Consider the following 11,873-nt stretch of genomic DNA (forward strand, 5'->3'; position numbering starts at 1 on the left):
AATTTGAACGTTGCAGCCGACGGAGCTTTTCCCTTCCGCTTCCTGCCTCCTGCCAGGAGCCGCCCGAAGCATGGAGGGGGACAGGTGAGCCGGGGAGAAGCGCGCTGATGGGCGAGGCGTTTACTGCTGTTCTCCAGCAAAACGGGGAGGGAGTTGTGTGCTTTCTGAGAATGACTTCTGGTTGAAAGAACGGTGCAAGCTCTCCTTTGGATTGAGGTCACACGTTTGGAACGGGGATGCCGAGAACGACTGTAATATTATCAGGGTCCATAGAGGGCTTTAGCGCGGTCAAACCGTTTTGACGACGAGATCTCGGTCATCCTGCCAACAAGCTTGCAAGGTAGGCCTGCACGTGGCTCTTCCCCGTATTGCAGCAGTTGGGCTCTTAAAGAGTAATTATTCTTTTTAAAAAATGATAGTTCCTGTAGATTACTACTACTCATTAAAGCTCCGGTTATTTGGGGTTTGAAACCGCCCCCCCCCATACACATGCTATACATAAATCGAATGTTGTTTTTGTTGTTGTTATATGTGCTAAATAGGCAGCAGCCCAAATTATTCCAGTAAACAGAAATTTGTGCTGCTTCTTGGTTTGCTGTGGCTGCTTCTGGGCAAGAATTGTAGGGTTGGAAGGGACCTCTAGGGTCATCTAGTCCAACCCCCTGCACCATGCAGGAAATTCACAAATATCTCCCCCCCCACACACACACAGACAGAGTGACCCTTACTCCATGCCCAGAAGATGGCAAAACACCATCAGGATCCCTAGCCAAACTGGCCTGAGGTAAATTGCTACCTGACCTCAAGGTGGCGATTGGCCTTACCCTGGGCATGTAAGAAGGAGCCACAAGAACTCTGCACTGATGTAACCCTTCCTGCCCTCCCTCTCATGATCTGCCCAGGTTCACAGAATCAGCATTGCTGTCAGATGGCCATCTAGCCTCTTCTTAAAAGCCTCCAAAGAAGGAGAGCCCACCGCTTTGAGATCGATGCTTTGCAGTACACGGAGTAGAAAAATTCCTTACTAGTGTCAGGTTTCCCTTCGCAGTATTCCTCTTAGAGCTTGGATCAAAAGCCTTTGGGTGATTGTGCCACGCCAGAATGCAAACACACGCTGCCCTGTTGATAGGAGCGGGTGGCCTTCTTGATAAGGGTTGGGAAGGACAAGGTGGCGGGCGTTTCTCTTTGGTTCTTGCCTTTCGAAATGGAATCATTACCATCTGTGGCAACATGGATTAGAATTTGATGGCCACTTAACGGCAAAAATATCTTGGTAACTTCCAAAAGATTGTAATCAGGGCTTTTTTTCTGGGAAAAGAGGTGGTGGAACTCAGGACCGCGCAATGACGTCACTTTGGGTCAGCTGGAACAAGGGAGTTTTTTTAAGTTTAAATCGCCCTAGGCGAAAATGGTCACATGGCCGGTGGCCCCGCCCTAGGGGCGCGGAGGGCAATCTCAACTCCCCTCTGTCTGGAGATCAGGGGGCGGGGCCACTGGCCATGTGACCATTTTCAAGAGGTGCCGGAACTCTGCTCCACCATGTTCCCTCTGAAAAAAAGCCCTGATTGTAATATCTGCTTTTAAAGCAATTCATTTCTTCACAGTTTGTGATATTTCCCAGCCTGACCTGATGCATGCCAACTGGTAAATAAGGGTGGGGTTTGGTCATTGGCTCAATATTTTTGGTGGGTCTTAAGACTTAACACTAGATAATGCAAATAATTTTGTGACAAGCTTATTTTGGACATTTACCCATGCACAGGGAGGGATATAAGAAAGGGATATATCCATGTTTCTTTTGAGATACATCTTCCATATGATGACTCTTAGGCCTATCATATTATACAATATGATAATTTTTATATAATTATGTAAAATTAATTATATTTTATATATAATTATATATAATTATTGCGTTTATTTTTTAAGCTCTAGTGTATTTTCTAGAGGGAGATTGCTTTCAACAGAACTTGTTCTTGAGAAATGTTATAGAAATACTTAATATGAAAAGAATGTCAACCTTTGCTGGCAAAGGATGGAAATGAAAATGAAAAATTATCTTTGAAGTAAACAAACTCAAATCCCCAGGCAACAACATTTGGAGGTCACAGTGAGTTAGAGCTTAGTCACATCAGGAAGTTTTCAGTCAAGCCCAGGAGAATAGTGCAGGAGAATGCCATCCAGGCAGCAAGCTGTATTTGTGCCCAATCTTGGCTTCATCAGACCTTCCCTTGATGTCTGTACGCCTCCACTGTAACGTGGACATATTTTGAATATATGGGCATTAACCAATTGTTTACCAGCACCATTTCAAACCCTTCATTTAAAGGTGATTGTTTGGTGTGTGTGTTTTTTTTAGATAAGCCCAGAAGGGACCTTCTGCTTTGCTGAGAAACCAGAAGCAATTTCTGGATGACCTTCAACCAGGAGGGGACGATGCCCTTTCTGCATGGATTCCGCAGGATCATCTTTGAGTACCAGCCGTTAGTAGATGAGATCTTGGGATGTTTGGGGCTGCAGGATCCTGAGCGGCAAGAAACCCTCGAGAGGTAATGGGCTCAAAAGGTCCGTCGTAATTCATTGCATTTGTGCGCTCCTTTTCTTACAAGTAGTTCGGTGCTCTTTAATGTAAGAGGACAGTTCCTCTTCTCTGCTGCCTGGAGGGCCACAGGTTATGCCAAGTGGTGCTGGCAGTGCCGCGGGGTCTCCCTGGCACAGATCCAAGCCATGGTGATGATGACAAAGGCCGGAGCCCAACCCAAGAGCAAGGGACCACTTGGCTTTGCTGGCTCCAGCATTGTTTCAAAGCCCCCGTCCACTCGGGACTGGCCCTGCTTGCAATGCCTGTTTTCAGAGTTGCCTGTATGTTTGCCTTGTTCACGTTTAAAAGTGTCCTTGCATCGGTGGGATAAGTGGCATTCATCACCACGTGGGCAGCACCCTAGTGGACGCTCAGAATGAGATGATTTGCTGGAAATCGTAGTTCTCTCGGTCTTTGGATTAAAACTACAGTTCCCATCTGACGAAGAGAGCTGTAGCTCTCGGAAGCTTATGCTACAGTAAAGTTGGTTAGTCTTAAAGGTGGTACTGGACTTTTTACTATTTTGCTACTACAGACTAACACAGCTAATTCCTCCGGATCTACAGTTCCCATAAGATCCAGCAGGAATTGATGCTGAGGAAGAGCCAGAGGTATAATTGGAAGGAAAGAGAGGTTTTGGTGGGAGCCATCCTCCAAATAGGGCTGCCAGTTGAGTTGTGACAGAAGCACTAGCGGGATAGGACCGCAAAATAGCATCGCAAGATGCCGTGACATTGCTGCCAGGTAGGGACCCAGTCGTAGCGACGCTCCAGAATTTCCCCTGATTTCTATGATAAAAACCGTACAGATTGGGGAAATTCATAGAGTGTTGCTACAACATGGCAATATCAGTTCTGGGTTCCTGCTGGAAGTGAAGTCACAGTGTCGTGTGATGCCTCCCCCCATTCCCTCCACTCCATTGCATTCTGGCATGGGCTGGGGAGTGCTGGTAGGGGTTTGTCTGCCACAAGAGAGGGCAAATGGCAACCCTTCCTCTGTTGCAGGTTACTTCTTCCCACTGGGTGGGTGTGTGCCCATGTGTGTGATCGTGTACATATGTATACATACGTGCATATTTTACAACATTTTTGTGTTTGACAGGGATGCTGACAAATGTAAGTGGTCTGTCTGTCAGTCAGTCAGTCTGTCTGTCTATCACTGCTCATACGACTATTGCCTTAAGCAGAAATTAAAATGGGAAGAACCTTACTGATGTTTAATTATTGCCCCTATATATTTGGCCACAGAAAGAGTAACGGAATCATTCGTATCTAATAATAACCGTGTCACCTGGTTTGGAGTAAAGCTTTACCCCCCATCAGTCTGAGGAAAATTGTTTGCCGTGCCATTCAAGCTCCCTGATTGCCTCAGTACACCGTTATTCAGTACCCTTATTTACCTTCTCTGGTCACTCTGTCTTTTCCAAGTCCCGGCTGCGTGGCGGAAGATGACGGCAGACTGCTGGTCCTTGAGGCCCTTCTGGAGAGAGAGGCCCATTCCGCGTTCTACCAGGAAGGCGTGAGCTACGCTCTGCTGAAGGTGGCCGAGCTCGGGCTGACCCACGCGGCCCAAACCCTCTTGCGCCACGGGGCAGACATCGTCTTTGAAGGTAGGAGGAGAAGAGGGCTTTCTGCATCGGATCCTCTTCTTCTTTTTTAAATAATGACCAAAATCTTTAGGGTAGCTTAACCATAGCATGTTTGGTTGAGAGGTGGGGGAGAAATTAAGAACCTCGGCCTGCATTTGGAATCAAATATTGACGACTTCTGTTCGAAACACGACTTTTTCTCCCCCCCCCCCTTCCACTTTTTGCGGTAACTTTGCTGCAGAACTAGGTCTGCTTGGCATCTTGGTGGGCATCTCTTGTGGATTCGGTGTATGCCACCATGACAGACAGTGTTCTCTAGTGGTTACAGTGCTGGACCACACCTGTGGAGTCCTAAACCCCCCTCTTTGTCACTTCCCCTCACCCATCCTTCAGGTATAACCGTTGAGAAAGCAGAATTGTGTAGTCTGTTATGTGACTGTGTTAGATCTGGTTTGTTTCTTCCCCTGTTCAGGCTTACCTTGGTGTGCCACATGTGCACAGTGCTGCCCCTGCATTTTGCTGCTCTCCTCCAGCCCTAGCTGGCGCTCCGGAGTTTTGTGATGTCACCTCTGAATTCCTTCTAAACGGTCTCCGTAGCAACATGTCCGCTTCCGGGCGAGGTTGGCTTGATGGCGAGCGTGAGGGCCTTGGGCTGCCATATAGGGAGGAACTGGTTGGAATCCTTCCTCTCTTGCTGGTTTCCCTCTTGCAGGGTAGACAAGTCTAGTGGTAAGGGATCTGCTGCCTCTCCATCTGCCTAACAAAGAGCTAAACTATAAGAGATGAATTATGCAAGGAAGCTCAAGTGAAGGGAGTCGCAATGTTAGCTGGGAAGCCGAGTTTTAAAAGATAGATCGGAAGGCGCTGTCAATTTCCCCTCTCTACAGAGCCAGCGAAGATTGCTCCTCAGAGAGTTTTATTTCCTCTTCGCCTCCTAGAAGGGGAGGTGAAATTGACAGAGCCTTGGGGAGGCAAAGAGGAAATCAGCAAACCCTCTAAGGAATGGCCTTTGCTGGCTCTGTAGAAAGGGGAAATTGACAAAGCCTTCCGATCTGTCTTTTAAAACTCAGCTAACATTGCGACTCCCTTCACGTGGGCGTCCTTGTGTAATTCGTCTCTTGTAGCTTAGCTCAAAGCCACTACGAACTAAAGATGCAACACAAACTGTCCATATTGTGTTGATTCAGATCAAGCTACACGTTATGCTGGACGATCAGATGCCTTCATAAAGCCGTATGGTTTCATAAAAAAAGAAGAAATAGCAGCCACGGGGGGGCGGGGGGGACCTCTGATTGGGGTGACAGTGAATGGAGAAAGGAGCTATCACTCTTCTGTTGCCCCTCCTCTGTATTTCCAGTCTAATTTGTCTTCCGCCTGACTTGCTGTTTTCCCTGCGCAACAACGAAGCATTGGGGAAGGATCAGGAAGCTGGGTAAAGGAAAGGGTTAACTGCCTCCCGCCCTCTGCTCCGATCCCTGATCTGAATTGTGCCACCCGCCCCATGACAGCTATTTAATAGTAATTAGAACCTCTTAAAACACATACATACCCCGTGGGTAGTCTGTTCAGAAATGCCCATGGTATACAGAAACGCAGTCTCATTGGCTATCGATAATATAGTCTCCATATACCGTCATACAACAGAAACAAAAGAGTATCAATTCAATGGAGGAATTCTAGATGGCTGCTTGTATCGTTTCCAGTCTGGTTTTAGGCCTGGTTATGGGCCTTGGTTGTTCTGGTTGGATGACTTGTGCTAGGAAATGGAGGGAGGGGGGCACAGCCCTGATAATTCTCCTAGACCACTCGGTGGCTTTTGATACCACCGATCATGGTATCCTTCCAGACCGCCTTTTGGGATTGGCGCTGGGAGGCAGTGTGCTGTGCTTCTTTGAAGGTAAGTCTCAGAGTGGGTGGTGCTGGTGGTTCGCTACTTAGCTCCTGGGCCTCTGGGCTGTGGGACCCCACAAAGTTCCATCTCGTCCCCCATGCGTTTCCACATCTATGATGGGAGAGGCAGTCTAGAGATTTGAGCTGGGTTTCACCAATATGTAGGTAATATTCAGCTTTGTCTCGTATTTCCATCGGATCCCAGGGAGGCTGTGAAAACCATGAACAGATTTGTTCAAGACTTTTTGTATCATTTGGCATTCCCTTACTGACCGTTTCCCCTGTTTACACTTTAATTGTCATTTTGTATAATTACGTATTGGAGTTTTTAAAAGTTGATTTTAATTGTCTTTTCAACTGTTCGCTGCCTGGAGAACCCTGTGTGTGTTATGTGCCATCAAGTTGTCTTCGACCTATGGTGACCCTAAGAATGAAAGACCTCTTATCATTAACAGACTTGCTCACATCTTGCAAACTGGAGGACGTGGCTTCTTTTAATGAGTCAAGCCATCTCCTTTTAGGTCTTCCTCTTTTCCTACTGCCTTCCACTTTTCCTAGGAAAACCCTAACTGGGTGAAAAGGCGGGATAAAAATGTTTTAAACGAATAATCAAAGTAACTGTTTTCCAAAGCATCCATTTGCAAATAAGAAAAATTCTTGCATCTAGGAAGCTGACCCCCATTCTGAGCAGATCCTTGAGCAGGATTCCTTTTCTGTGACAAAATGTCACACGCCGGCATCTCAAATTGTTGAGCCTTTTGGTTTATCATAATATCCTATCCTCCTCCTACTTGTATCTATGCATGTCTACATCTCTGCCCCCAAAGGGTAACACTTCATGTAGCTGATGAAGAGAACATAAGAGAAGCCATGTTGGATCAGGCCAATGGCCCATCCAGTCCAACACTCTGTGTCACACAGTGGCTAAAACCCAGGTGTCCTCAGGAGGTCTGCCATTGGGGAAGGGACACTAGAAGCCCTCCCACTGATTGACGCCCCCCCCCCCGAACACCGAGAATACAGAGCATCACTGCCCTAGACAGAGAGTTCCAGCTATACCTTGTGGCTAATAGCCACTGAGGGACCTCTGCTCCATATGTTTATCCAACCCCCTCTTGAAGCTGTCCATGCTTGAAGCTGCCACCACCTCCTGAGGCAGTGAATTCCATGTGTCAATCACCCTTTGGGTGAAGACGTACTTCCTTTTATCCGTTCTAACCCGACTGCTCAGCAATTCCATTGAGTGCCCACACAAGCTCTTGTATTGTGAGAAAGGGAGAAAAATACTTCTTTCTCTACCTTCTCTATCCCATGCATAATCTTGTAAACCTCTATCATGTCATCCCTCAGTCATCATTTCTCCAAGCTAAACAGCCCCAAGCACTTTAACCTTTCTTCATAGGGGAAGTGTTCCATCCCTTTAATCATTCCAGTTGCCCTTTTCTGCACTTTTCCCAGTGCTATAACATCTTTTTTGAGGTGTGGTGATCAGAATTGTACACAGTATTCCAAATGAGGCCGTACCATTGATTTATACAGGGGTGTTATGATACTCGCTGATTTGTTTTCAATTCCCTTCCTAATAATCCCCAGCATAGCGTTGGCCTTTTTTAAATTGCCGTCACACACTGTATCGAAGAGGGCTCAGACTCACGTGGCACTATAATTTTGTTTATTTGTAAACCTGCCACAAGATTCTCTGTTGTATAAGTGGCAACAGCTTTGCACGGCTGTCTCTCTGGATTTGATCAGACTGAATATCTGTATAGTGTTAGATCCAACTTTTGTGAGGACAGTTCTCTGGAGCCAGTTCTAAGCTTCCTATCCAGGGAGAGGCATGCTATTAAGGGTATTGCTGGATTTTGTCAAAAATAGACTTATAATGCATTCTCTCTCTCTCTTTTAAAATTAAGACCCAGTCACCTATTACACAGCTCTGCATATTGCGGTGCTCCGGAACCAGCCAGACATGGTGGAACTCCTGGTGCAGAGAGGGGCGGATATTAACCGGAGGGACCGGGTAGGTCAATTGCCAAGGCTGAGGCCTGGAGACTTCGCAGACTGGGGATTGCACATAGTCTGTATCCAGTGTCATAATGTCCTGGTGTGTTTCTGGGATGCAGCCTATTTGGAACCTTGGACACAGTCCTGGTCGCTCTCTCTCTTAGTGAGGGTATCAGAGGTAGATAGTAAATACATGAATGACAAAAGGAAGTACTTCTTCATCCATAATTCGCTTGTGGAACTCTCTGCCACACGATACAAGGAAGAATGCTTCCTTGGGTGGCTTTAAAAGGGACAGATTCATGGAGAATAAGTTTATTGAGAACTATTAACTGTAATGGCTGCACGCAACCTCCATGTCAAGGAGGTTAAAATCAATAAATGCCAGTGCGGCAGCCTCGGGGTAGGGAGATCTGCCATCCCAGCACCAGTGTTGGAGCCCTTAGTCTTTTGTGTTGGTTAGGGGGCGTTGTACAGGAGAGCCAGTGTGGTATAGTGGTTAGAGTGTCCAACTAGGATCTGGGACACCCAGGTTCGAATCCCCACTGTATTGAGGAAGCTTGCTGAGTGACCTTGGGCCGGTTACAGGCACTCAGTCTAACCTACTGTACAAGGTTGTTGCGGAGATAAAATGGAGGAGAGGAGAGGAGAATGATGTCATTTACTTCGCATCCCCGTTGGGGAGAAAGGCAGGGTGTAAATGAAGAGAATAAATAAACAAAGGCGGTTTTTCCCCCACTTCGCAGAGCGACTGCCTGACAGTCCCAAGCAGTTCAGCTCTTAATAAGGCTGTCATTTCTGAGCCACAAGGACTGAACGCTCATGGAGCATATGCGCGAAAGCAGACTATGGCATGCAAATATGTCCATTTGCATACTGGAAACTGGCTGCGTGCCAAATCTACCAATTGGCTGAGCTGGCGTGAACATTCCAAGGAACAAATACGCTGTTGGAAGATTTGCAGTCCATCTTCTGTGAGAGAAGGGGAAGTTTGGTTGTGGTTAAAACCTTTCAAAGACCCTATGGACAGGAATCGTTTAGTGGGGCAGGCCAAGGGATGCAAGATGGGAGTCTGCCAAGACTCTCAGGGGTGGGATAAGCAGTCATGAAATTTACACTCACCCACCCGGACATGACTGTCCCCCTCAAGGATTTTTATACGTCATCAGAGGCTTGACTGAGCTTGTTTCCTTTGTCTTCCGTGCCTCCTGGAGCATGCTCAGTCCTCCCCAAGCTGATTTTTGTTTTTCTCTTCGGTTAATTTTCAAAGTCATCTTTTTCTGCACACCTGGGGGAGTCCCCTTGAGTAGGTAAAGACCTCCCACCTTGTCTGTGGCGTCGCCCCAGTTGTGCTGCCTTCATGCTTGTCACAGGGGCTGGGTATGAAAGCTAATAATAATAATAATAACAACAACATTCAATTTATATACCGCCCTTCAGGACAACTTAATGCCCACTCAGAGCGGTTTACAAAGTATGCCATTATTATCCCCGCAACAAAACACCCTGAGAGGTGGGTGGGGCTGAGAGAGCTCCGAGAAGCTGTGATTGACCCAAGGTCACCCAGCTGGCTTCAAGCGGAGGAGTGGGGAATCAAACCCAGCTCTCCAGATTAGAGTCCTGCACTCTTAACCACTACACCAAACTGGCTCTCGATGACTGATGAAAAAGTGAGGGTACTGTTCTTGGAGGGCATGGAAACTTTGAAGGACAGGGAGCCCTGAACACTGAAAGAAGGGTGCAGAGCTTACTGCCTGAGAAACAGGTGCCCTGGAGGAGGCCTGAGGAAAGGGGAGCTCACAGGAGGCGGTCAGTGGGTAAATTGTACACATGGATTTAAACAGACCAATCTGTCCCTTGGCTGGAAAACAACACAAAGAACAGATTGGTGGACAAACCACACCTGAAGATGTATCTAAGGGATGGATAAAAGGGCTTCCAGCCTGCCAGTTTGTTGTTCTCTCACCCCCACTCCTTCTCATTAGATTCACGAAAGCAGCCCGCTGGACCTTGCTAGCGAAGAGCCAGAACGCCTGCCCTGTCTGCAGCGCCTTCTTGAACTCGGTGCCGATGTCAATGCATCTGACAAACATGGTCAGTGCCTTTCTCTCTTCTCCCTTCCCCCCCCCCCCGCCCCCCAGTGTTGGGATGTTGGCTAGGATAGAGCTGGGATGTTGACTCTTGTTCCTCTTCAACACGTTGCCCCCTGCCTGCAGTTTTGTGTGTACAGGCGACGCATATACATTTTTGCTTGATGTGAGGAGAATTTGTCACGGCTGCTGTGGACAGGAGCATGTGTTGGAGGGGTCCCATGTTGCGCCATCCTCGTCTGGAACTATGGCATGTCTGTCTCTAATGGGCTGTTTCATACTCCCTCTGTCCAGGGAAGACGGCTTTGCTGCACGCTCTGGCCAGCAGCGATGGAGTTCAGATCCACAACACGGAGAATATTCGCCTCTTGCTGGAAGGAGGTGAGGTCACACACACACCCTCTCCCTCCAAACTCTGCCCTTCCTTCTCTTGGGAGACCAAATTCTACACTACTTATCGTGTTTGTGCCTGAAATTATGCAGTTCTCACAGAGGTCGGCACAACAAACTTGTCTTTGGATTGCACCACTACAGACTGCAGATGAGAAGTTCATAATTAAATTACCCCTTGTTATAAAACACTCCCTGCATGTAGAAAACTAGTACACCAGGGAGACGATTAGGGTACAGCTCTTCTCCTGTTTTGTGAGGGAGGTTGGTATAAAGGAAGAGTCTTATATCACTCACATCCTCATGCCCAGGTGATGTCACTGAGCTGCACCTTTGGGGCACTAACCCTTTGTGAGCATGGGATTGCAGAAGATGGCCCCCTAGTGTTAAGCCTATTGCAACATTTTCATCCCTATTGTGGAGTTATCCCCACCCCCACAACTGGCTTTCTGGCTTAGAGTGGTCTATTCCAGGGTTCTGCATTCAGAAGATTGTCATTGCTTTCATGGGACCACTCCCAGGATTTCTCCCAGTGCATGCACTAAAAATGGTTTGTAATACTTTATACCAGAATTTGAAACCACGGCTTGATTCAGACCTAATGTACAGCCACGGTTTATTTAACAATGCTGTGTGGGTGCAGGGTCAAGTGTAGGTAGAGGAGGAACATGGCTAAGGGCGCTGGCATCATCTTCCGCCTACACACACAGCCAAAAAACTGTCAGGTCTGCAATTGTTTCAGCACTTGAGAACACAGCAGGGCCCTTACGACATCTCTGAAATGGCTTTAAAATGGCAGCAGCATCCATGGGCGCCATTGGGAAGCATTGGGATTGCTTGCCTTGCCCGCCCGCCCACCCACCCGCAGCCTCATGGCCCAGTACCGTGGCCACCGTGGACGCCATTGCATCTAGTTTGGCCCACAGCTGCTTCATGTGGAAGGAGTCTCCATCCCAGGTCTTGTCCAGTGTGCAAGCCCACACTGGAGTGAATGCCGGTAAGTGGGGGCGGAGGCTAAAATGCTCTGCACTGCTCCCCTTCCATTCACGTTGCCTTGTGCTCACAATACTGTGTGTACAGGGCTAGGGTGAATTCAGCACTTGGCCTACAAGGTTTTCCTTCCAGCTGTGATTATAGTTCCTGTTCATGGGAGGTGGGTTGTATGTACTCTCTCTCTTTGTCTCTCATTTTGGCTGTGATGGTCCTTGAGGTGCGTTTCTTATGCTGTGTGTCTCTGTGCTCCTTCCATCTGTATGAGATCAGAAGGTTGTCATAGGGCCGGTGTGGTTGAGCCGGACTGGAGACGTGTGATCCACGAGGCTGCTGGCAG

General features: G+C 47.7%; 1 protein-coding gene across 2 annotated transcripts in view; it reads left to right on the top strand.

The window, feature by feature from the left end:
* Positions 1–11,873, top strand: part of ASB6 (ankyrin repeat and SOCS box containing 6) — a 17,804-nt gene continuing 5,931 nt past the window's right edge. The window contains exons 1-6 of one of the 2 annotated variants that reach the window (XM_054997732.1): positions 1–84; positions 2,360–2,549; positions 4,009–4,190; positions 7,973–8,079; positions 10,049–10,157; positions 10,448–10,534. In XM_054997732.1, coding sequence (XP_054853707.1) covers positions 2,413–2,549; positions 4,009–4,190; positions 7,973–8,079; positions 10,049–10,157; positions 10,448–10,534 — 622 coding nt within the window. In that variant the 5' untranslated portion in view covers positions 1–84; positions 2,360–2,412. Of the gene's footprint in view, positions 341–2,359; positions 2,550–4,008; positions 4,191–7,972; positions 8,080–10,048; positions 10,158–10,447; positions 10,535–11,873 lie in introns of both variants that reach the window. The other variant, XM_054997731.1, reaches the window with a different exon arrangement.

This window comes from Eublepharis macularius, chromosome 14, assembly GCF_028583425.1.
Source record: "Eublepharis macularius isolate TG4126 chromosome 14, MPM_Emac_v1.0, whole genome shotgun sequence".
NCBI classification, from domain to species: Eukaryota; Metazoa; Chordata; class Lepidosauria; order Squamata; family Eublepharidae; genus Eublepharis; species Eublepharis macularius.